Source organism: Hyperolius riggenbachi, chromosome 10 (genome assembly GCF_040937935.1).
Source record: "Hyperolius riggenbachi isolate aHypRig1 chromosome 10, aHypRig1.pri, whole genome shotgun sequence".
NCBI lineage: Eukaryota > Metazoa > Chordata > Amphibia > Anura > Hyperoliidae > Hyperolius > Hyperolius riggenbachi.
Window position 1 is genome coordinate 294759193 of NC_090655.1, and position 27980 is coordinate 294787172.

Below are 27980 nucleotides of genomic sequence, written 5' to 3' on the forward strand. Positions count from 1 at the left end.
ACACACACTGACTGAATACATTGTCTCTATGTGATTATCAGATGATGGGGGATCTAGGTGGGCAATCCTGGGAATAAAGAGGACCTGTACATCTCTCTGGTGGGTTTCTGTTACTGGATACATCTGCAGGAAACACACACACTGACTGAATACATTGTCTCTATGTGATTATCAGATGATGGGGGATCTAGGTGGGCAATCCTGGGAATAAAGAGGACCTGTACATCTCTCTGGTGGGTTTCTGTTACTGGATACATCTGTAGGAAACACACACACTGACTGAATACATTGTCTCTATGTGATTATCAGATGATGGGGATCTAGGTGGACAATCCCGGGAATAAAGAGGACCTGTACATCTCTCTGGTGGGTTTCTGTTACTGGAGACATCTGTAGGAAACACACACACTGACTGAATACATTGTCTCTATGTGATTATCAGATGATGGGGGATCTAGGTGGGCAATCCTGGGAATAAAGAGGACCTGTACATCTCTCTGGTGGGTTTCTGTTACTGGATACATCTGTAGGAAACACACACACTGACTGAATACATTGTCTCTATGTGATTATCAGATGATGGGGGATCTAGGTGGGCAATCCCGGGAATAAAGAGGACCTGTACATCTCTCTGGTGGGTTTCTGTTACTGGATACATCTGTAGGAAACACACACACTGACTGAATACATTGTCTCTATGTGTTTATCAGATGATGGGGGATCTAGGTGGGCAATCCTGGGAATAAAGAGGACCTGTACATATCTCTGGTGTGTTTCTGTTACTGGATACATCTGTAGGAAACACACACACTGACTGAATACATTGTCTCTATGTGATTATCAGATGATGGGGGATCTAGGTGGGCAATCCTGGGAATAAAGAGGACCTGTACATATCTCTGGTGTGTTTCTGTTACTGGATACATCTGTAGGAAACACACACACTGACTGAATACATTGCCTCTATGTGATTATCAGATGATGGGGGATCTAGGTGGGCAATCCCGGGAATAAAGAGGACCTGTACATCTCTCTGGTGGGTTTCTGTTACTGGATACATCTGTAGGAAACACACACACTGACTGAATACATTGTCTCTATGTGATTATCAGATGATGGGGGATCTAGGTGGACAATCCTGGGAATAAAGAGGACCTGTACATCTCTCTGGTGTGTTTCTGTTACTGGATACATCTGTAGGAAACACACACACTGACTGAATACATTGTCTCTATGTGATTATCAGATGATGGGGAATCTAGGTGGACAATCCTGGGAATAAAGAGGACCTGTACATCTCTCTGGTGGGTTTCTGTTACTGGATCCATCTGTAGGAAACACACACACTGACTGACTGAATACATTGTCTCTATGTGATTATCAGATGATGGGGAATCTAGGTGGACAATCCTGGGAATAAAGAGGACCTGTACATCTCTCTGGTGGGTTCCTGTTACTGGATACATCTGTAGGAAACACACACACTGACTGAATACATTGTCTCTATGTGATTATCAGATGATGGGGGATCTAGGTGGGCAATCCTGGGAATAAAGAGGACCTGTACATCTCTCTGGTGGGTTTCTGTTACTGGATACATCTGCAGGAAACACACACACTGACTGAATACACTGTCTCTATGTGATTATCAGATGATGGGGGATCTAGGTGGGCAATCCTGGGAATAAAGAGGACCTGTACATATCTCTGGTGTGTTTCTGTTACTGGATACATCTGTAGGAAACACACACACTGACTGAATACATTGTCTCTATGTGTTTATCAGATGATGGGGGATCTAGGTGGGCAATCCTGGGAATAAAGAGGACCTGTACATATCTCTGGTGTGTTTCTGTTACTGGATACATCTGTAGGAAACACACACACTGACTGAATACATTGTCTCTATGTGATTATCAGATGATGGGGGATCTAGGTGGGCAATCCTGGGAATAAAGAGGACCTGTACATATCTCTGGTGTGTTTCTGTTACTGGATACATCTGTAGGAAACACACACACTGACTGAATACATTGCCTCTATGTGATTATCAGATGATGGGGGATCTAGGTGGGCAATCCCGGGAATAAAGAGGACCTGTACATCTCTCTGGTGGGTTTCTGTTACTGGATACATCTGTAGGAAACACACACACTGACTGAATACATTGTCTCTATGTGATTATCAGATGATGGGGGATCTAGGTGGACAATCCTGGGAATAAAGAGGACCTGTACATCTCTCTGGTGTGTTTCTGTTACTGGATACATCTGTAGGAAACACACACACTGACTGAATACATTGTCTCTATGTGATTATCAGATGATGGGGAATCTAGGTGGACAATCCTGGGAATAAAGAGGACCTGTACATCTCTCTGGTGGGTTTCTGTTACTGGATCCATCTGTAGGAAACACACACACTGACTGACTGAATACATTGTCTCTATGTGATTATCAGATGATGGGGAATCTAGGTGGACAATCCTGGGAATAAAGAGGACCTGTACATCTCTCTGGTGGGTTTCTGTTACTGGATACATCTGTAGGAAACACACACACTGACTGAATACATTGTCTCTATGTGATTATCAGATGATGGGGAATCTAGGTGGACAATCCTGGGAATAAAGAGGACCTGTACATCTCTCTGGTGGGTTTCTGTTACTGGATACATCTGTAGGAAACACACACACTGACTGAATACATTGTCTCTATGTGATTATCAGATGATGGGGGATCTAGGTGGGCAATCCTGGGAATAAAGAGGACCTGTACATCTCTCTGGTGGGTTTCTGTTACTGGATACATCTGTAGGAAACACACACACTGACTGAATACATTGTCTCTATGTGATTATCAGATGATGGGGGATCTAGGTGGGCAATCCTGGGAATAAAGAGGACCTGTACATCTCTCTGGTGGGTTTCTGTTACTGGATACATCTGTAGGAAACACACACACTGACTGAATACATTGTCTCTATGTGATTATCAGATGATGGGGGATCTAGGTGGACAATCCTGGGAATAAAGAGGACCTGTACATCTCTCTGGTGGGTTTCTGTTACTGGATACATCTGTAGGAAACACACACACTGACCGAATACACTGTCTCTATGTGATTATCAGATGATGGGGGATCTAGGTGGGCAATCCTGGGAATAAAGAGGACCTGTACATCTCTCTGGTGGGTTTCTGTTACTGGATACATCTGTAGGAAACACACACACTGACTGAATACATTGTCTCTATGTGATTATCAGATGATGGGGGATCTAGGTGGCCAATCCTGGGAATAAAGAGGACCTGTACATCTCTCTGGTGGGTTTCTGTTACTGAATACATCTGTAGGAAACACACACACTGACTGAATACATTGTCTCTATGTGATTATCAGATGATGGGGGATCTAGGTGGACAATCCCAGGAATAAAGAGGACCTGTACATCTCTCTGGTGGGTTTCTGTTACTGGATACATCTGTAGGAAACACACACACTGACTGAATACATTGTCTCTATGTGATTATCAGATGATGGGGGATCTAGGTGGCCAATCCTGGGAATAAAGAGGACCTGTACATCTCTCTGGTGGGTTTCTGTTACTGGATACATCTGTAGGAAACACACACACTGACTGAATACATTGTCTCTATGTGATTATCAGATGATGGGGGATCTAGGTGGACAATACTGGGAATAAAGAGGACCTGTACATCTCTCTGGTGGGTCTCTGTTACTGGATACATCTGTAGGAAACACACACACTGACTGAATACATTGTCTCTATGTGATTATCAGATGATGGGGGATCTAGGTGGACAATCCCGGGAATAAAGAGGACCTGTACATCTCTCTGGTGGGTTTCTGTTACTGGACACATCTGTAGGAAACACACACACTGACTGAATACATTGTCTCTATGTGATTATCAGATGATGGGGGATCTAGGTGGACAGTCCTGGGAATAAAGAGGACCTGTACATCTCTCTGGTGGGTTTCTGTTACTGGATACATCTGTAGGAAACACACACACTGACTGAATACATTGTATCTATGTGATTATCAGATGATGGGGGATCTAGGTGGACAGTCCTGGGAATAAAGAGGACCTGTACATCTCTCTGGTGGGTTTCTGTTACTGGATACATCTGTAGGAAACACACACACTGACTGAATACATTGTCTCTATGTGATTATCAGATGATGGGGGATCTAGGTGGGCAACCCTGGGAATAAAGAGGACCTGTACATCTCTCTGGTGGGTTTCTGTTACTGGATACATCTGCAGGAAACACACACTGACTGAATACATTGTCTCTATGTGATTATCAGATGATGGGGGATCTAGGTGGGCAATCCTGGGAATAAAGAGGACCTGTACATCTCTCTGGTGGGTTCCTGTTACTGGATACATCTGTAGGAAACACACACACTGACTGAATACATTGTCTCTATGTGATTATCAGATGATGGGGGATCTAGGTGGACAATCCTGGGAATAAAGAGGACCTGTACATCTCTCTGGTGGGTTTCTGTTACTGGATACATCTGTAGGAAACACACACACTGACTGAATACATTGTCTCTATGTGATTATCAGATGATGGGGGATCTAGGTGGACAATCCCGGGAATAAAGAGGACCTGTACATCTCTCTGGTGGGTTTCTGTTACTGGATACATCTGTAGGAAACACACACACTGACTGAATACATTGTCTCTATGTGATTATCAGATGATGGGGGATCTAGGTGGGCAATCCTGGGAATAAAGAGGACCTGTACATCTCTCTGGTGGGTTTCTGTTACTGGATACATCTGTAGGAAACACACACACTGACTGAATACATTGTCTCTATGTGATTATCAGATGATGGGGGATCTAGGTGGACAATACTGGGAATAAAGAGGACCTGTACATCTCTCTGGTGGGTTTCTGTTACTGGATACATCTGCAGGAAACACACACTGACTGAATACATTGTCTCTATGTGATTATCAGATGATGGGGGATCTAGGTGGGCAACCCTGGGAATAAAGAGGACCTGTACATCTCTCTGGTGGGTTTCTGTTACTGGATACATCTGCAGGAAACACACACTGACTGAATACATTGTCTCTATGTGATTATCAGATGATGGGGGATCTAGGTGGGCAATCCTGGGAATAAAGAGGACCTGTACATCTCTCTGGTGGGTTCCTGTTACTGGATACATCTGTAGGAAACACACACACTGACTGAATACATTGTCTCTATGTGATTATCAGATGATGGGGGATCTAGGTGGACAATCCTGGGAATAAAGAGGACCTGTACATCTCTCTGGTGGGTTTCTGTTACTGGAGACATCTGTAGGAAACACACACACTGACTGACTGAATACATTGTCTCTATGTGATTATCAGATGATGGGGGATCTAGGTGGACAATCCCGGGAATAAAGAGGACCTGTACATCTCTCTGGTGGGTTTCTGTTACTGGATACATCTGTAGGAAACACACACACTGACTGAATACATTGTCTCTATGTGATTATCAGATGATGGGGGATCTAGGTGGACAATCCTGGGAATAAAGAGGACCTGTACATCTCTCTGGTGGGTTTCTGTTACTGGATACATCTGTAGGAAACACACACACTGACTGAATACATTGTCTCTATGTGATTATCAGATGATGGGGGATCTAGGTGGACAATCCTGGGAATAAAGAGGACCTGTACATCTCTCTGGTGGGTTTCTGTTACTGGATACATCTGCAGGAAACACACACACTGACTGAATACATTGTCTCTATGTGATTATCAGATGATGGGGGATCTAGGTGGACAATCCTGGGAATAAAGAGGACCTGTACATCTCTCTGGTGGGTTTCTGTTACTGGATACATCTGTAGGAAACACACACACTGACTGAGTACATTGTCTCTATGTGTATATCAGATGATGGGGGATCTAGGTGGACAATCCTGGGAATAAAGAGGACCTGTACACCTCTCTGGTGGGTTTCTGTTACTGGATACATCTGTAGGAAACACACACACTGACTGAATACATTGTCTCTATGTGATTATCAGATGATGGGGGATCTAGGTGGGCAATCCTGGGAATAAAGAGGACCTGTACATCTCTCTGCTGGGTTTCTGTTACTGGATACATCTGTAGGAAACACACACACTGACTGAATACATTGTCTCTATGTGATTATCAGATGATGGGGGATCTAGGTGGACAATCCTGGGAATAAAGAGGACCTGTATATCTCTCTGGTGGGTTTCTGTTACTGGATATATCTGTAGGAAACACACACACACTGACTGAATACATTGTCTCTATGTGATTATCAGATGATGGGGGATCTAGGTGGGCAATCCTGGGAATAAAGAGGACCTGTACATCTCTCTGGTGGGTTTCTGTTACTGGATATATCTGTAGGAAACACACACACTGACTGAATACATTGTCTCTATGTGATTATCAGATGATGGGGGATCTAGGTGGGCAATCCTGGGAATAAAGAGGACCTGTACATCTCTCTGGTGGGTTTCTGTTACTGGATACATCTGCAGGAAACACACACACTGACTGAATACATTGTCTCTATGTGATTATCAGATGATGGGGGATCTAGGTGGACAATCCCGGGAATAAAGAGGACCTGTACATCTCTCTGGTGGGTTTCTGTTACTGGATACATCTGTAGGAAACACACACACTGACTGAATACATTGTCTCTATGTGATTATCAGATGATGGGGGATCTAGGTGGACAATCCTGGGAATAAAGAGGACCTGTACAGCTCTCTGGTTGGTTCCTGTTACTGGATACATCTGTAGGAAACACACACACTGACTGAATACATTGTCTCTATGTGATTATCAGATGATGGGGGATCTAGGTGGGCAATCCTGGGAATAAAGAGGACCTGTACATCTCTCTGGTGGGTTTCTGTTACTGGATACATCTGCAGGAAACACACACACTGACTGAATACATTGTCTCTATGTGATTGTCAGATGATGTGGGATCTAGGTGGGGAATACCAGGAATAAAGAGGACCTGTACATCTCTCTGGTGGGTTTCTGTTACTGGATACATCTGCAGGAAACACACACACTGACTGAATACATTGTCTCTATGTGATTATCAGATGATGGGGGATCTAGGTGGACAATCCTGGGAATAAAGAGGACCTGTACATCTCTCTGGTGGGTTTCTGTTACTGGATACATCTGCAGGAAACACACACACTGACTGAATACATTGTCTCTATGTGATTGTCAGATGATGTGGGATCTAGGTGGACAATCCTGGGAATAAAGAGGACCTGTACATCTCTCTGGTGGGTTTCTGTTACTGGATACATCTGCAGGAAACACACACACTGACTGAATACATTGTCTCTATGTGATTGTCAGATGATGTGGGATCTAGGTGGACAATCCTGGGAATAAAGAGGACCTGTACATCTCTCTGGTGGGTTCCTGTTACTGGATACATCTGTAGGAAGCACACACACTGACTGAATACATTGTCTCTATGTGATTATCAGATGATGGGGGATCTAGGTGGACAATCCCGGGAATAAAGAGGACCTGTACATCTCTCTGGTGGGTTTCTGTTACTGGATACATCTGCAGGAAACACACACACTGACTGAATACATTGTCTCTATGTGATTGTCAGATGATGTGGGATCTAGGTGGACAATCCTGGGAATAAAGAGGACCTGTACATCTCTCTGGTGGGTTTCTGTTACTGGATACATCTGCAGGAAACACACACACTGACTGAATACATTGTCTCTATGTGATTGTCAGATGATGTGGGATCTAGGTGGACAATCCTGGGAATAAAGAGGACCTGTACATCTCTCTGGTGGGTTCCTGTTACTGGATACATCTGTAGGAAACACACACACTGACTGAATACATTGTCTCTATGTGATTATCAGATGATGGGGGATCTAGGTGGGCAATCCTGGGAATAAAGAGGACCTGTACATCTCTCTGGTGGGTTCCTGTTACTGGATACATCTGTAGGAAACACACACACTGACTGAATACATTGTCTCTATGTGATTATCAGATGATGTGGGATCTAGGTGGACAATCCCAGGAATAAAGAGGACCTGTACATCTCTCTGGTGGGTTCCTGTTACTGGATACATCTGTAGGAAACACACACACTGACTGCATACATTGTCTCTATGTGATTATCAGATGATGGGGGATCTAGGTGGACAATCCTGGGAATAAAGAGGACCTGTACATCTCTCTGGTGGGTTTCTGTTACTGGATACATCTGCAGGAAACACACACACTGACTGAATACATTGTCTCTATGTGATTGTCAGATGATGTGGGATCTAGGTGGACAATCCTGGGAATAAAGAGGACCTGTACATCTCTCTGGTGGGTTTCTGTTACTGGATACATCTGCAGGAAACACACACACTGACTGAATACATTGTCTCTATGTGATTGTCAGATGATGTGGGATCTAGGTGGACAATCCTGGGAATAAAGAGGACCTGTACATCTCTCTGGTGGGTTCCTGTTACTGGATACATCTGTAGGAAGCACACACACTGACTGAATACATTGTCTCTATGTGATTATCAGATGATGGGGGATCTAGGTGGACAATCCCGGGAATAAAGAGGACCTGTACATCTCTCTGGTGGGTTTCTGTTACTGGATACATCTGCAGGAAACACACACACTGACTGAATACATTGTCTCTATGTGATTGTCAGATGATGTGGGATCTAGGTGGACAATCCTGGGAATAAAGAGGACCTGTACATCTCTCTGGTGGGTTTCTGTTACTGGATACATCTGTAGGAAACACACACTGACTGAATACATTGTCTCTATGTGTGTATCAGATGATGGGGGATCTAGGTGGATAATCCTGGGAATAAAGAGGACCTGTACATCTCTCTGGTGGGTTTCTGTTACTGGATACATCTGTAGGAAACACACACACTGACTGAATACATTGTCTCTATGTGATTATCAGATGATGGGGGATCTAGGTGGACAATCCTGGGAATAAAGAGGACCTGTACATCTCTCTGGTGGGTTTCTGTTATTGGATACATCTGTAGGAAACACACACACTGACTGAATACATTGTCTCTATGTGATTATCAGATGATGGGGGATCTAGGTGGGCAATCCTGGGAATAAAGAGGACCTGTACATCTCTCTGGTGGGTTTCTGTTACTGGATACATCTGTAGGAAACACACACACTGACTGAATACATTGTCTCTATGTGATTATCAGATGATGGGGGGTCTAGGTGGGCAATCCTGGGAATAAAGAGGACCTGTACATCTCTCTGGTGGGTTTCTGTTACTGGATACATCTGTAGGAAACACACACACTGACTGAATACATTGTCTCTATGTGATTATCAGATGATGGGGGGTCTAGGTGGGCAATCCTGGGAATAAAGAGGACCTGTACATCTCTCTGGTGGGTTTCTGTTACTGGATACATCTGTAGGAAGCACACACACTGACTGAATACATTGTCTCTATGTGATTATCAGATGATGGGGGGTCTAGGTGGGCAATCCTGGGAATAAAGAGGACCTGTACATCTCTCTGGTGGGTTTATGTTACTGGATACATCTGTAGGAAACACACACACTGACTGAATACATTGTCTCTATGTGTTTATCAGATGATGGGGGATCTAGGTGGGCAATCCTGGGAATAAAGAGGACCTGTACATCTCTCTGGTGGGTTTCTGTTACTGGATACATCTGTAGGAAACACACACACTGACTGAATACATTGTCTCTATGTGATTATCAGATGATGGTGGATCTAGGTGGACAATCCTGGGAATAAAGAGGACCTGTACATCTCTCTGGTGGGTTTCTGTTACTGGATACATCTGCAGGAAACACACACACTGACTGAATACATTGTCTCAATGTGATTATCAGATGATGGGGGATCTAGGTGGACAATCCTGGGAATAAAGGGGACCTGTACATCTCTCTGGTGTGTTTCTGTTACTGGATACATCTGTAGGAAACACACACACTCACTGAATACATTGTCTCTATGTGATTATCAGATGATGGGGGATCTAGGTGGACAATCCTGGGAATAAAGAGGACCTGTACATCTCTCTGGTGGGTTTCTGTTACTGGATACATCTGTAGGAAACACACACACTGACTGAATACATTGTCTCTATGTGATTATCAGATGATGGGGGATCTAGGTGGACAATCCTGGGAATAAAGAGGACCTGTACATCTCTCTGGTGGGTCTCTGTTACTGGATACATCTGTAGGAAACACACACACTGACTGAATACATTGTCTCTATGTGATTATCAGATGATGGGGGATCTACGTGGACAATCCTGGGAATAAAGAGGACCTGTACATCTCTCTGGTGGGTTCCTGTTACTGGATACATCTGTAGGAAACACACACACTGACTGAATACATTGTCTCTATGTGATTATCAGATGATGGGGGATCTAGGTGGACAATCCTGGGAATAAAGAGGACCTGTACATCTCTCTGGTGGGTTTCTGTTACTGGATACATCTGTAGGAAACACACACACACTGACTGAATACATTGTCTCTATGTGATTATCAGATGATGGGGGATCTAGGTGGACAATCCTGGGAATAAAGAGGACCTGTACATCTCTCTGGTGGGTTTCTGTTATTGGATACATCTGTAGGAAACACACACACTGACTGAATACATTGTCTCTATGTGATTATCAGATGATGGGGGATCTAGGTGGGCAATCCTGGGAATAAAGAGGACCTGTACATCTCTCTGGTGGGTTTCTGTTACTGGATACATCTGTAGGAAACACACACACTGACTGAATACATTGTCTCTATGTGATTATCAGATGATGGGGGATCTAGGTGGACAATCCTGGGAATAAAGAGGACCTGTACATCTCTCTGGTGGGTTTCTGTTATTGGATACATCTGTAGGAAACACACACACTGACTGAATACATTGTCTCTATGTGATTATCAGATGATGGGGGATCTAGGTGGGCAATCCTGGGAATAAAGAGGACCTGTACATCTCTCTGGTGGGTTTCTGTTACTGGATACATCTGTAGGAAACACACACACTGACTGAATACATTGTCTCTATGTGATTATCAGATGATGGGGGATCTAGGTGGACAGTCCTGGGAATAAAGAGGACCTGTACACCTCTCTGGTGGGCTCTGGTTACTGGATACATCTGTAGGAAACACACACACTGACTGAATACATTGACTCTATGTGATTATCAGATGATGGGGGATCTAGGTGGACAGTCCTGGGAATAAAGAGGACCTGTGCATCTCTCTGGTGGGTTTCTGTTACTGGATACATCTGTAGGAAACACACACACTGACTGACTACATTGTCTCTATGTGATTATCAGATGATGGGGGATCTAGGTGGACAGTCCTGGGAATAAAGGGGACCTGTACATCTCTCTGGTGGGTTTCTGTTACTGGATACATCTGTAGGAAACACACACACTGACTGAATACATTGTCTCTATGTGATTATCAGATGATGGGGGATCTAGGTGGACAGTCCTGGGAATAAAGAGGACCTGTACATCTCTCTGGTGGGTTTCTGTTACTGGATACATCTGTAGGAAACACACACACTGACTGACTACATTGTCTCTATGTGATTATCAGATGATGGGGGATCTAGGTGGACAGTCCTGGGAATAAAGGGGACCTGTACATCTCTCTGGTGGGTTTCTGTTACTGGATACATCTGTAGGAAACACACACACTGACTGAATACATTGTCTCTATGTGATTATCAGATGATGGGGGATCTAGGTGGACAATCCTGGGAATAAAGAGGACCTGTACATCTCTCTGGTGGGTTTCTGCTACTGGATCCATCTGTAGGAAACACACACACTGACTGAATACATTGGGCCTGATTCACAAAGCGGTGCTAACAGTTAGCACCCTGGTGAAAAGCCCTTTATCATGCCTAAACTCAGTTTAGGCATGATAAGTTTAGGTGTGATAAGTTTAGGTGTGATAAGTTTAGGCGTGATAAGTTTAGGTGTGATAAGTTTAGGCATGATAAGTTTAAGCACCAACTGCGTTAGCACCGCAGTGCACAGCTGATCAAAAGTTTTACGCTAGCAAAGACTGGTGCACTTCGTATAAAGTTTAATGGCGCTGCTTTGCGTGCGGGACTTTGCAAGCGATCTAAACTTATCTAAACTTAGCATGCCTAAACTTATCACACCTAAACTTATCATGCCTAAACTTATCACACCTAAACTGGCTTTTCACCAGAGTGGTGCAATGGTTATCATGCCTAAAGTCTCAAACTGGGTTAGCACCGCTTTGTGAATCGAGCCCATTGTCTCTATGTGCTTATCAGATGATGGGGGATCTAGGTGGACAATCCTGGGAATAAAGAGGACCTGTACATCTCTCTGGTGGGTTTCTGTTACTGGATACATCTGTAGGAAACACACACACTGACTGAATACATTGTCTCTATGTGATTATCAGATGATGGGGGATCTAGGTGGGCAATCCTGGGAATAAAGAGGACCTGTACATCTCTCTGGTGGGTTTCTGTTACTGGATACATCTGTAGGAAACACACACACACACTGAATACATTAGGCTTGATTCACAAAGCGGTGCAAAGTGTTTGCACGCCAGTGAAAAGCCCCTTATCACGCCTAAACTCACTTTAGGCGTGATAAGAAGAAACTCGCGCGAAGTTACCGCGCGTACGCGCGTAAGTGCGCGCGCAGCACCCGACGCTTCGCGCGAAGCTCCCATTAAACCCTATGGGACTTTGCGCGCGGTAACTTCGCGCGAAGAGCAGGAAAAAGCGGTGATAACTCAGTGGTGAAAAGGTCATCACGCCTAAAGTCTTTTAGGCGTGATAACTGGGTTATCACCGCTTTGTGAATCAAGCCCATTGTCTCTATGTGATTATCAGATGCTGGGGGATCTAGGTGGACAATCCTTGGAATAAAGAGGACCTGTACATCTCTCTGGTGGGTTTCTGTTATTGGATACATCTGTAGGAAACACACACACTGACTGAATACATTGTCTCTATGTGATTATCAGATGATGGGGGGGATCTAGGTGGACAATCCTGGGAATAAAGAGGACCTGTACATCTCTCTAGTGGGTTTCTGTTACTGGATACATCTGTAGGAAACACACACACTGACTGAATACATTGTCTCTATGTGATTATCAGATGATGGGAGGGATCTAGGTGGACAATCCTGGGAATAAAGAGGACCTGTACATCTTTCTAGTGGGTTTCTGTTACTGGATACATCTGTAGGAAACACACACACTGACTGCATACATTGTCTCTATGTGATTATCAGATGATGGGGGATCTAGGTGGACAATCCTGGGAATAAAGAGGACCTGTACATCTCTCTGCTGGGTTTCTGTTACTGGATACATCTGTAGGAAACACACACACTGACTGAATACATTGTCTCTATGTGATTATCAGATGATGGGGGATCTAGGTGGACAATCCTGGGAATAAAGAGGACCTGAACATCTCTCCGGTGGGTTTCTGTTACTGGATACATCTGTAGGAAACACACACACTGACTGAATACATTGTCTCTATGTGATTATCAGATGATGGGGGATCTAGGTGGACAATCCTGGGAATAAAGAGGACCTGTACATCTCTCTGGTGGGTTTCTGTTACTGGATACACCCGTAGGAAACACACACACTGACTGAATACATTGTCTCTATGTGATTATCAGATGATGGGGGGGATCTAGGTGGACAATCCTGGGAATAAAGAGGACCTGTACATCTATCTGGTGGGTTTCTGTTACTGGATACATCCGTAGGAAACACACACACTGACTGAATACATTGTCTCTATGTGATTATCAGATGATGGGGGATCTAGGTGGACAATCCTGGGAATAAAGAGGACCTGTACATCTCTCTAGTGGGTTTCTGTTACTGGATACATCTGTAGGAAACACACACACTGACTGAATACATTATCTCTATGTGTTTATCAGATGATGGTGGATCTAGGTGGACAATCCTGGGAATAAAGAGGACCTGTACATCTCTCTGGTGGGTTTCTGTTACTGGAGACATCTGCAGGAGACACACACACTGACTGAATACATTGTCTCTATGTGATTATCAGATGATGGGGGGGATCTAGGTGGGCAATCCTGGGAATAAAGAGGACCTGTACATCTCTCTGGTGGGTTTCTGTTACTGGATACATCTGTAGGAAACACACACACTGGCTGAATACATTGTCTTTATGTGATTATCAGATGATGGGGGATCTAGGTGGACAATCCTGGGAATAAAGAGGACCTGTACATCTCTCTGGTGGGTTTCTGTTACTGGATACATCTGTAGGAAACACACACACTGACTGAATACATTGTCTCCATGTGATTATCAGATGATGGGGGATCTAGGTGGGCAATCCCGGGAATAAAGAGGACCTGTACATCTCTCTGGTGGGTTTCTGTTACTGGATACATCTGTAGGAAACACACACACTGGCTGAATACATTGTCTCTATGTGATTATCAGATGATGGGGGATCTAGGTGGGCAATCCTGGGAATAAAGAGGACCTGTACATCTCTCTGGTGGGTTTCTGTTACTGGATACATCTGCAGGAAACACACACACGGACTAAATACATTGTCTCTATGTGATTATCAGATGATGGGGGGGATCTAGGTGGACAATCCTGGGAATAAAGAGGACATCTCTCTGGTGGGTTTCTGTTACTGGATACATCTGTAGGAAACACACACACTGACTGAATACATTGTCTCTATGTGATTATCAGATGATGGGCGGTCTAGGTGGACAATCCTGGGAATAAAGAGGACCTGTACATCTCTCTGGTGGGTCTCTGTTACAGGATACATCTGTAGGAAACACACACACTGACTGAATACATTGTCTCTATGTGATTATCAGATGATGGGGGATCTAGGTGGACAATCCTGGGAATAAAGAGGACCTGTACATCTCTCTGGTGCGTTCCTGTTACTGGATACATCTGTAGGAAACACAACACACTGACTGAATACATTGTCTCTATGTGATTATCAGATGATGGGGGATCTAGGTGGACAATCCTGGGAATAAAGAGGACCTGTACATCTCTCTGGTGGGTTTCTGTTACTGGATACATCTGTAGGAAACACACACACTGACTGAATACATTGTCTCTATGTGATTATCAGATGATGGTGGATCTACGTGGACAATCCTGGGAATAAAAGAGGACCTGTACATCTCTCTGGTGGGTTTCTGTTACTGGATACATCTGTAGGAAACACACACACTGACTGAATACATTGTCTCTATGTGATTATCAGATGATGGGGGATCTAGGTGGACAATCCTGGGAATAAAGAGGACCTGTACATCTCTCTGGTGGGTTTCTGTTACTGGAGACATCTGTAGGAAACACACACACTGACTGAATACATTGTCTCCATGTGATTATCAGATGATGGGGGATCTAGGTGGACCCCAAGTACTGCTCTCTCCTGTACAAGTAATGAGAGTCTCCTCTTACCCGGTGATGTGAGGGGTGTCTGACTCTCCATCATGGGGTCCTTGTAGAGGTCCTGGTGTCCTCCTATATGCTGCCCTTGGTCCATGGGGAGATAGTTAGTGACAATGTGACAAGTTATGGAGGATTAGGGCTTCACAAGAGGGACGAGACGTCAGAAATCCTGTGAAATATCTTCAGCTATCTTGTTATGTCCTCTACTGCCAGTTCCAGCAATGGCTTCCCTCTACTTCCTCCCACATCACCTCTACCACCCAACTTCCTGTCTGTGCCAAACAGCACCTCCTGTCACCCTGGTAGTGAGATTGCCATCTTGTGGTCATCATGAGAACTGCGGCCTTATGTAATATTTTGTGAATTCTGCAGGTTTTTTTAATTATGCTTCTGCTGATTATTAAAATTGCAGTCATAATTCTAAACATGTAAACTTCATGCAAACTCTGGAGGAATGAAAGTGCCAATAAAGCTCTCTTTTTCCATCAAGCATACGCTGTACCTTAGGTCAGTTCATGTTTTGACCTTTGGCCAAGTTGTACTTCCTACCAGATAAAGCACACAGCCTCTTGGTATGACTATTGTACTACCCCACTGTAACATCTGTAGGAATGGCGGCTGGGGACATGCAGGGTGTACCCGCAGCCGCCTTTGTTCACTCTTCCCAGACCTCATCCGTTCCGTCGGCTTCTAGCACGCCGGGAACGGTACTGTCATCTGCTCATGGGGTCGCTGTATCGCGCGGGCGTGCGCGGAGACAGGACCTTTATGCTGGGAGAAGGCGCGTCAGCTGACCTGCCGGTCGGCTGACGTCAGAGGTGACTCTCGCCGCTCGGATTGGCTGTTTCCTAGCTGGGCGTGGCTGAGAGCCTTCCTCTGCTTCTTAAGCCTCCGTTCTCCATTAGCTAGCTGTCTGCTGTCGTGAATACTTCGTGTTAGCGCTCAGACCTTAGACTAGTATCCGGTGTGCTTTGATCTGGGAGGAAACCAGGGATTTCACACAAAACTAGGACTATTGTATATTGTTATTATTTGATTACCTGTGTATGATTCTGGCTATTCTCTGACCTCGCATTTGCTTACTGATTCTGTACTTCTGCCCAGTGGCGGACACAGCCAGCAGTGGGCCCCTGTACAAAATTGTAATTGTGGGCCCCCTACGACCTGCGGCAAAATATGGTCGTGGCTACAACCTGTGGCGCGCTTCGCGCCCTGCTGATCTATTTGGCTGCAGTAATAAACTGAATTACACCAGCAACAAGCATGCAGCTAATCTTCTCAGTTCTGACAATATTGTCAGAAACCCCTGACCTGCTGCATGCTTGTTCAGGGTCTATGGTTGAAAGAATAAGAGACAGAGGACCAGCACGGCAGCCAGGCAACTGGTATTGCTTAAAAGGAGAGAAATATGGCAGCCTCAAGATTATTCTCACCTCAGGTTCCCTTGAAAAGTGCAACGCAAAGACAGTGGGCCCAAGTTTTGGTGACCCTTTCCCCAGAAAATTCACATAATTGTGCAGGTTTTCTCAAGAAAATACACATCATGTCGGCAGATATGCCCAGAAAATACGTGCAATCATGTCGGCAGATATGCCCAGAAAATACGTGCAATCATGTCGGCAGATATGCCCAGAAAATACGTGCAATCATGTCGGCAGATATGCCCAGAAAATACGTGCAATCATGTCGGCAGATATGCCCAGAAAATACGTGCAATCATGTCGGCAGATATGCCCAGAAAATACGTGCAATCATGTCGGCAGATATGCCCAGAAAATACGTGCAATCATGTCGGCAGATATGCCCAGAAAATAAGTGCAATCAAGTTGGCAGATATGCCCAGAAAATACGTGCAATCAAGTCGGCAGATATGCCCAGAAAATACGTGCAATCATGTCGGCAGATATGCCCAGAAAATACGTGCAATCATGTCGGCAGATATGCCCAGAAAATACGTGCAATCATGTCGGCAGATATGTCCAGAAAATAAGTGCAATCAAGTCGGCAGATATGCCCAGAAAATACGTGCAATCAAGTCGGCAGATATGCCCAGAAAATACGTGCAATCAAGTCGGCAGATATGCCCAGAAAATACGTGCAATCAGGTCGGCAGATATGCCCAGAAAATACGTGCAATCATGTCGGCAGATATGCCCAGAAAATACGAGCAATCATGTCGGCAGATATGCCCAGAAAATACGTGCAATCAAATCGGCAGATATGCCCAAAAAATACGTGCAATCAAGTCGGCAGATATGCCCAGAAAATACGTGCAATCTGGATACATCTGTAGGAAACACACACACTGGCTGAATACATTGTCTCTATGTGATTATCAGATGATGGGGGATCTAGGTGGACAATCCTGGGAATAAAGAGGACCTGTACATCTCTCTGGTGGGTCTCTGTTACTGGATCCATCTGTAGGAAACACACACACTGACTGAATACATTGTCTCTATGCGATGATCAGATGATGGGGGATCTAGGTGGGCAATCCTGGGAATAAAGAGGACCTGTACATCTCTCTGGTGGGTTCCTGTTACTGGATACATCTGTAGGAAACACACAGTGACTGAATACATTGTCTCTATGCGATTATCAGATGATGGGGGATCTAGGTGGACCCCAAGTACTGCTCTCTCCTGTACAAGAAATGAAAGTCTCCTCTTACCCAGTGATATGAGGGGCGGCTGAGGCTGACTCTCCATCATGGCGTCCTTGTAGAGGTCCTGGTGTCCTATATGCTGCCCTTGGTCCATGGGGAGATAGTTAGTGACAATCAGAATCAGAATCAGAATCAGAATTCGTTTATTTCGCCAAGCACGGTTGGGCCGTGCCCGGAATTGGATTTGACACATTGAAGGCACAAAAAGAGTTATACAACAGAAAGGAGTAGTACACAGAGCAAGGGTAATACAACAGGACATGAGAATACACATTGACGTTTTATACACATTATCGTTTGACGTAGAGCATTTCGGGTCTAGCAGGGACAGCGGTGTGTGACAGCAGGTGACTCTAGCATGACCTAAGCAAGGCAGATAACAACGCAGCCGCAGTCAAGGTCAGATGTTAGACTGGAGACGGCTACAGGGGGGGTCAGTACAACGGGCAGAGTTCAAGAGTCTGATGGCAGTGGGGAAAAAAGTGTTCATACGCCTAGTGGTTTTAGCAGGGATGGACCGGAACCTCTGACCTAGTTTGAGTCGCCTGAAAAAAGCGTGGCCAGGGTGCGAGTGGTCACGCACAATTTTCATTGCTCTGTTACGCAGTCTGGTGTTGTAGATGTGATCAAGAGGGGGAAGAGGTTTCCCGATGATCCTCTCCGCTGCGCTGATGACCCTCTGAAGTTTGTATCTGTCACTGGTGGTGCAGCCAGCGAACCAGACCAGGATGGATGAGCAGAGGACTGACTCGATCGTCGCAGAGTAGAAGGACCTCAGAAGTTCTTGGGCCATACCAAACTTCTTTAGTTGGCGAAGGAAGAAGAGTCTTTGCTGAGCCTTCTTCTGAGTTGCGGTGGTATTTGCCCTCCAGGTCAGATCGTGAGAGATGGTTGTACCCAGAAGGCGGACACTGGGAACCCTAGCGACTTCGGTACCCTCAATGTACATCGGGGGGGGGGGGATTACTGGCATACTTCCTGAAATCAATGACCATCTCCACGGTTTTGGCTGTGTTGAGAACCAGCCTATTCTCTCTACACCAATTGCGGACTCTGTCAACCTCCTGGCGGTAGGCCTGCTCGTCATTCTCACTGACAAGGCCAACAATTGTGGTATCGTCCGCAAATTTGATGATTTTGACAGAGTCCGCAGTGGATGTGCAGTTATTCGTGTATAGGGAGAACAGGAATGGCGACAAGACACAGCCCTGAGGGGCTCCAGTGTTGGTCACTCTGGGTCTGGAGGATATGTCGCCCAGCTTCACAACCTGGGACCTGTTCGAGAGAAAGTCTGTGATCCAGAGACGAAGAGTCGGATGAACTTCCAGCTCCATGAGATTATCCTGCAGGATACGGGGGCAGATAGTGTTAAAGGCCGAGCTGAAGTCCAGGAGAAGGATTCTAGCATATGAGTTCGGCCTGTCTAGGTGGTCAGTGATAAACTCCAGGCAGATGTTGATAGCATCGTCCGTGGACCTGTTTGCTCTGTATGCGAACTGGAGAGGGTCCAGTCGGTCTAGAGTAGTGTTCTTGAGCAGAGACAGGACCAGTTTTTCAAAGGTCTTCATGACAACTGATGTTAGGGCCACCGGCCTGAAGTTGTTTAGGTCTGAAACCCCTTGCTTTTTTGGGACGGGAATGATGATGGATTCCTTGAAGCATGTAGGGACCATCCCTACGCAGAGGGATCTGGCATAGATAGAGGTGAGGACAGGGGCCAGCTGCCGTGAACAGGTCTTAAGACATCCAGGTGACACGCCATCAGGACCAGATGCTTTCCTGGCATTCAAGGAAGACAGGAGGCGAAGAACGTCGGTCTCGGATACTGTCGGGGGAGGGCATATGCTCAAGCTAGGTTCTGGGGGGAGGGTGGAAGGAGTTGACTGCCCCCCAGGGGTCGCCGGCAGGGCCGGATTTGTACTTTTTACTGCCCTAGGCCAACTATACCGTCTGTATGGTTGTTATCTCTGTGTGCCCCAATGATAATTCTCCTTATTTTCCATCATTGGTTTCACAGACAATAGCTATTTTAGTAATACGCATATAGATTATAAGTTATGTTTTCCTTAAGAACTTTTAAGTTATGTTTGCCATCTCGTTAATGATGGATCCATTTATTGTGTCACCATGGGAGTTAGGCTGATGTGTACAGTACCTTCAGGATACAGCTTACATGTCTTGCAGGGATGACAAGTACAGGACAGAGAGTTCAAATGTTAAAGCTGTCCTTGTAGATAGGGATGGCTGCATAGAACAGCTTTACTGCCCTTCACTGAGCCGCCCCTAAATTTCTAGTGCCCTAGGCCATGGCCTATGTGGCCTTGCCAGAAATCCGGCCCTGGTCGCCGGGACCTCAAACCTGCAATAAAAGTTGCTGAGTTCCTCGGCAAGCTCGGAGCAGGGAGTAGCCTGTTGGGGTGTGGGCTTATAGCTAGTGGCAGCCTTCAGGCCCTTCCAGACAGCCCGAGGGTCCTTTGACAATGTGACAAGTTATGGAGGATTAGGGCTTCACAAGAGGGAGGAGATGTCAGAAATCCTGTGAAATATCTTCAGCTATCTTGTTATGTCCTCTGCTGCCAGTTCCAGCAATGGCTTCTCTCTACTTCCTCCCACATCACCTCTACCACCCAACTTCCTGTCTGTGCCAAACAGCACTTCCTGTCACCCTGGTAGTGAGATTGCCATCTTGTGGTCATCATGAGAACTGCGGCCTTATGTAATATTTTGTGAATTCTGCAGGTTTTTTTAATTATACTTCTGCTGATTATTAAAATTGCAGTCATAATTCTAAACAGGTAAACTTCATGCAAACTCTGGAGGAATGAAAAGGCCAATAAAGCTCTCTTTTTCCATCAAGCATACGCTGTACCTTAGGCCAGTTCATGTTTTGACCTCTGGCCAAGTTGTACTTCCTACCAGATAAATGACTCTGCCTCTAGGCATGACTATTGTACTACCCCACTGTGAGAAAACGCGGAAAAGCCGTCGCAGGTGCTCAGAGCAAGGCGGCTGATTCCGCGTCTAACGCGGCGGTTTGCACGCATAGGCCTACACCTGCTAGTATGGCCGAACGCGGATAAACCGCCGCATGCTCTGATTGCGGTGCGGCTGGTTCCGTGTCCAGCACAGCGGGTGGTTTACAACACATGGCTGGTGTGGCTGGGACTGATAGTCCACACAGGTTCAGAAGGACGCGAGAGGCAGAACTTTTATGACAGCCAGAAGAGAGTCAGCTGACCAAGCTGGTCAGCTGACAATCCAACCAGTTCCCATTGGTCCAGCACTTAGGGGAGGCGCTGGAGAGCGCTGTGCTATATATACTGGGTGCTGGTCATTCTCTGGTTGTCTGCCGTTGCGATCACTACGTGGAAGCACTCAGACCTTTTTGTCAGAATCTGTGTTATTCTCTAGACCAGTTCCAGGGTGTTGATGATCACAGACCTCACTCCCCAGACTAGGAATACTGCATACCATCTCTGTTATATCTCAGACTAGTTCCAGGGTGTTGATGATCAAGGAGCTCACACCCAAGACTAGGACTTGTGTTATCATTCTGTTATACTTCAGACTAGTTCCAGGGTGTTGATGATCACGGAACTCACACCCAAGACTAGGCATTGTTTATTATCTGTTATGACCTTCTGCTTTCCTGACCACTCTTCTGATCACTGATTTGGTACTTCGCTATATCTGATACTCTGTTGCCAAACCCTGCGTGTTTTAGGATTACCAAATCAGCCTCCTGTCTGTGTACCTTATCTGTCTGTGTGTTGACGACCTGGCTTGCCCGACCTCGAGAGCTATCTCCCCAGTTAAGAGATAGTTCACAAATCTGTTAGTGACACCCCCCCCCCCCCCCCTTGGTGTCACTCACACTCTGGTCCTTCCTATTCCCAGTCTGGTCACTCCCTTGGGAGTTCTCTGACCATAGGAAGGAACGTGTTCTTTGTGCAGTATCCCTTACTGCCTCATCACCTGCTTGGCAGGTGCGGTCCTCAAAGTATTACTGTTGCACCAAACACTCTTATCACTCAGGTGTCCAGAGGTTAGTGACAGTGGTGCTCGGATACCCCTTTTTATAATTCGACTTTGGTCGAATTCGAATAGTAAATTATTCGAATTCGGTCGAATATTCGAGTCGAATATTTTTTACTATTCGATTCGACCTCGGACTTCGAGCTCACTATTCGAGTCGGTATTCGAGCTCATTATTTGAGCTGACTATTCGAATTGGCCTTAAATAGCTTCCAACACTTGTTTTGAGGGTGAATGATGCAAGAAACATCTTTTTTTCCAAGTAACAACAGCAAGTGATTATGTGGGGATGTTCCTTTAAAAAAAAAAGGTGGAAAGAGAAGTTGTGTCCAAAATTTTGTTCAGTACTGTATATACTTCTTCTTCTTCTTCTTTATCTTCTATATCTTCTTCTTCTATTTCTTCTTCTTCTTCTTCTTCTTCTTCTTCTTCTTCTTCTTCTTCTTCATCTTCTTCTTCATCATCTTCTTCATCATCTTCTTCTTCATCTTCTTCTTCTTCTTCTTCTTCTTCATCTTCTTCTTCTTCATCTTCATCTTCTTCATCTTCATCTTCTTCATCTTCTTCATCTTCTTCTTCTTCATCTTCTTCTTCTTCTTCTATATCTTCTTTTTCTATATCTTCTTCTTCTTCTTCTTCTATATCTTCTTTTTCTATATCTTCTTCTTCTTCTTCTTCTCCTTCTTCTTCTTATTCTATATCTTCTTCTTCTTCTATATCGTCTTCTTCTTCTTCACTTATTTCTCTTTTATATTTTTTTTTTTTAAAGAAATGCAGCTATTTTTGAGCGTAATAAATAGCTGGTGGCGCATGCATGTTGGAAGCGCCATTGTATGTGCTCCCTGGCAGTGGAAACACACAGACAGCAGGAGGTAAATTCAGCAGCAGCAGGAGGAGGATGATTGTGTGGCAGCAGGCAGTCAATGAGGCAGGCAGCGTGACATAATAGCCCTGGTACCTAGCGGTGATACCAGGGCTGTAAATAAACACAGCAGGCAAGAGGTCCCAGACAGCGGTCGTGCAGCCCACATCGTGTCCAATACACAACTGGGACAACACAGTTTTCAACCCGGGCACCTCAGAAAAATTAAACCTTTTTTTTTTTTATGGTTTTTTTGTTTTGTTTTTACAACAAATTACACAGATATAGCTATTGTTTGACGTAATAGCTGGTGGCAGAGTGGCAGCAGAGGGTAAATCTGTGTACCCTGGCAGTGGGAAACACAGACAGCAGGAGGTAAATTCAGCAGCAGGAGGAGGAGGATGAGTGTGTGGCAGCAGGCAGTCAATGAGGCAGGCAGCGTGACATAATAGCCCTGGTACCTAGCGGTGATACCAGGGCTGTAAATAAACACAGCAGGCAAAAGGTCCCAGACAGCGGTCGTGCAGCCAACATCGTGTCCAATACACAACTGGGACAACACAGTTTTCAACCCGGGCACCTCAGAAAAATTAAACCTTTTTTTTTTTTTTAAGGTTTTTTTGTTTTGTTTTTACAACAAATTACACAGATATAGCTATTGTTTGACGTAATAGCTGGTGGCAGAGTGGCAGCAGAGGGTAAATCTGTGTACCCTGGCAGTGGGAAACACAGACAGCAGGAGGTAAATTCAGCAGCAGGAGGAGGAGGATGAGTGTGTGGCAGCAGGCAGTCAATGAGGCAGGCAGCGTGACATAATAGCCCTGGTACCTAGCGGTGATACCAGGGCTGTAAATAAACACAGCAGGCAAGAGGTCCCAGACAGCGGTCGTGCAGCCCACATCGTGTCCAATACACAACTGGGACAACACAGTTTTCAACCCGGGCACCTCAGAAAAATTAAACCTTTTTTTTTTTATGTTTTTTTTTTTTTTTTTTTTACAGCAAATTACACAGAGATATAGCTATTGTTGGACGTAATAGCTGGTGGCAGAGTGGCAGCAGAGGGTAAATCTGTGTACCCTGGCAGTGGGAAACACAGACAGACAGCAGCAGCAGCAGGAGGAATGGAGGAGTAATGTGAGCAGCTATTGTTTGACGTAATAGCTGGTGGCAGACTGGCAGCAGAAGGTAATTCTGTGTACCCTGGCAGTGGGAAACACAGACAGACAGCAGCAGCAGGAGGAATGGAGGAGTAGTGTGAGTGTGGCAGCAGGCAGGCAGCGTGACATAATAGCCCTGGTACCTAGCGGTGATACCAGGGCGTAAATAAACACAACAGGAGGTCCCAGACAGCGGTCGTGCAGCCCACATCGTGTCCAATATACAACTGGGACAACACAGTTTTCAACCCGGGCACCTCAGAAAAATTAAACCTTTTTTTTTTTTTTTTTTTTAAAGGTAAATACAGGCAGCAGGGGCAGCTATTGTTTGACGTAATAGCTGGTGGCAGAGTGGCAGCAGAAGGTAAATCTATGTACCCTGGCAGTGGGAAACACAGACAGACAGCAGCAGCAGCAGCAGGAGTAATGGAGGAGTAATGTGAGTAGCTATTGTTTGACGTAATAGCTGGTGGCAGAGTGGCAGCAGAAGGTAAATCTATGTACCCTGGCAGTGGGAAACACAGACAGACAGCAGCAGCAGCAGCAGGAGTAATGGAGGAGTAATGTGAGTAGCTATTGTTTGACGTAATAGCTGGTGGCAGAGCGGCAGCAGAAGGTAAATCTGTGTACCCTGGCAGTGGGAAACACAGACAGACAGCAGAAGGGCAGTACACAGCAGCCCACTGTAGATGTAAAATGTGTGGCTGCAGGCGACGTAATAGTCAAAGTGAACCAGGCTGGCTTAGTGAGCAGGAGCCAGGAGGTGGTAAAGGGTGGTAAGGCGCATTAACGATGGTTCTTCCAGCAGCCAGTTCATGTCCCCCTCTCGCCGACAACAGGGGCCAGGAACTCGCCTTCCACCCACGCCTGGTTCATCTTGAGAAACGTCAGTCTGTCCACAGACTTGTGAGACAGACGTGAGCGTTTCTCGGTGACCACGCCACCAGCTGCACTGAAGCAGCGCTCGGACAGCACGCTGGAAGGGGGACAGGACAGCACTTCCAGGGCGTACTGCGCCAGCTCGCTCCAGATCTCCAGGCGCTTGACCCAATACTCCATGGGATCAACCGGGGCATTGCTCTCAAGCCCGCTGTAGGACCCCATGTAGTCAGCCACCATGCGGGTCAGGCGCTGGCTGTGACCGGAGGAGGATGCTGCTGCATGCACCTCCTCTCTAGTCACTGCTGCCGGAGCCTCTACAGTCCTGTAGAGCTCGTTGCTGAGAGACAGCAGGTCTGTGGGGCACTTGCTGCTGGATGCAGGCACCTGCTGCTGCCTCTGTGCTGGCTGGACAGTGGGGGTGGAAGGCTTCCTCCAAGCGCTCAACAAGGGCCTGCTGCAAGCTCCTTATTTGTTGCGCTGGGTCTCCTCCTGCAGGCGGCAGGAACTGGCTCAACTTCCCCTTGAGGCGTGGGTCCAACATCATGCTGATCCAGATGTCCTCCCTCTGCTTCATCTGGATCACCCTGGGGTCCCTGCGCAGGCACGTCAGCATGTGCGCTGCCATTGGGAAGAGGCGGGCCACGTGTGCTGGCACATCGACGGCAGTGCTGTCCTCATCCTCCTCCTCTCCCTCCTCAGCCTCATCCTCTCTCCACCCCCGCACCAACTCAGCTGCACTGTGCTGATCCCCCTCATCAGCAGCAAGGTCAGGGACCTCCACCAAGTCCTCCTCCTCCTCCCCCTCAGAGGTGGACTGTGCAGCTGCATGCCGCTCCTGCTGGTCCAAGGCTGCCGCTCCCTGTTTCAGCAAAGCATCGAGGGCCCTGTTCAGCAGACAAACCAGGGGCACCCACTCGCAGACCATAGCATGGTCCCTGCTCACCATGTTAGTGGCCTGCAGAAAGGGAGCCAGCACTAAGCACACCTGCTGCATGTGCCTCCAGTCATCATCGGGGACGATGGACGGGATGTTGCTGGTCTTGTCCCTTCTCTGAGCGGCGGAAACAGTGGCCAGGGCAAGGTACTGGTTGACAGCGTGCTTCTGTTCAACCAGACGCTCCAACATCGCCAGGGTGGAGTTCCAGCGAGTTGGAACGTCAATGATCAGCCGATGGCGTGGCAGCTCCAGCTCCTTTTGCACGTCTTCCAGGCTCGCACAGGCTGCAGCCGAGCGCCAAAAGTGACGCACAACGTTCCTTGCCGTTTCCAGCAGTTCGCCCATCCCCTGGTAGGTGCGCAAGAACTTCTGCACCACCAGGTTCAGCACGTGGGCAAGACAGGGGATGTGGGTCAGGTTTCCCCTGTCGATTGCGGCAACCAGATTGGCCCCATTGTCGGCCACCACCTCTCCGACTCTGAGGCCTCTGGGGGTCAGCCAAATCCTCTCCTGCTCCTGGAGTTTGGCCAACACATGGGTTGCCGTCAGTTTGGTCTTCCCAAGGCTGACCAAGTGCAGCAGCGCTTGGAAGTGGCGTGGCTTCACGCTGCTGCTGAGGCGGGGGGTTTGGCCAGGTGTGCCGGAGGATGGCAGAGGATCGGAGGAACCTGCTGCAGTTCCCCTGACCCTGCGGGGTGGCACCACCCACTGTGTTGCTGCTGCTGCTGCTGCTGTGCCCGCTGCTGCTCTCCCATCCTCACCCCCTTCCACCAAGCTGACCCAGTGGACAGTGAAGGACAGGTAGCGGCCTGTCCCGAAGCGGCTGCTCCAGGAGTCCATGGTGACGTGGACCCTTTCACCAACCGCATGCTCCAGCCCTCGCTCCACATTGGCCATCACAAAGCGGTGCAGTGCAGGAATGGCCTTGCGGGCGAAGAAGTGTCTGCTGGGGAGCTGCCAGTCTGGGGCTGCACAAGCAAGCAGCGCACGCATGTCGCTCCCCTCCTGCACGAGCGTGTACGGCAGGAGTTGGGAGCACATGGCCCGTGCCAGCAAGCCGTTCAGCTGCCGCACGCGACGGCTGCTGGGAGGCAGAGCCCTAACCACCCCCTGGAAGGACTCGCTCAAAAGGCTCTGGCGTGGCCTTTTGCTACCACGGGAATCAGCGGACACAGCAGAGGAGGCCACTGAGGACTGGCTGCCAGAACAGGCCTCAGTGTCGGCGGCAGGAGTTGCAGAGGGGGGAGGAGCAGTGCGTTTCCGCACTCCTGCTGGTGCTGCTGGAGGAGCAGGAGGGCGGGTGGCTGCTGTTGCTGCTGCTGAAGGCTGTGCAGTGATGGGTGTGGTGCCACTGCCAGCACCAGATGCCTTCAGCCTCTGGAACTCCTCATGCTGGTGGAAATGTTTAGCAGCAAGGTGGTTGATGAGCGAGCTGGTGCTGAACTTTAAGGGGTCTGCACCTCTGCTCAACTTCCGCTGACAGTGGTTGCAAGTGGCGTACTTGCTGTACACTGTGGGCATGGTGAAAAATCGCCAGATTGGTGACAAAAACAACCCCCTACGGCCCGGAGCCGCTGCTGCCTGTCTCCCTGTGGTGGTCGGGGGGGGGGGGGGGGGGGCTTGGGTGCGGCTGGTGGTGGTACTGGCAGATGCTGCTGCTGCCGCTGCTGCTGAGCCTGAGACACCAGCAGGCTGTGGGACCTGCCTACTGCTGCCAATGCTTGCAATGATGCGCCTCCTTGCAAGGCCCACAAGCGCATCCTCCTCCTCCTCCTCAGAGCTGCTGAGGACGACATCCCCTGGAGCTGGTGGCACCCAGTCTTTGTCTGT

At 47.0% G+C, this 27980-nt stretch overlaps 1 protein-coding gene across 1 annotated transcript in view; it reads right to left on the reverse strand.

Moving 5' to 3' along the window:
• Nucleotides 1-15833, reverse strand: part of LOC137535619 (zinc finger protein 420-like) — a 54724-nt gene extending 38891 nt beyond the window's left edge. Inside the window, exon 1 of the mRNA XM_068257478.1 lies at nt 15616-15833. Coding sequence (XP_068113579.1) covers nt 15616-15700 — 85 coding nt within the window. The 5' untranslated portion in view covers nt 15701-15833. The remainder of the gene's footprint in view (nt 1-15615) is intronic.
• Between the last annotated feature and the right edge of the window lie 12147 nt (nt 15834-27980).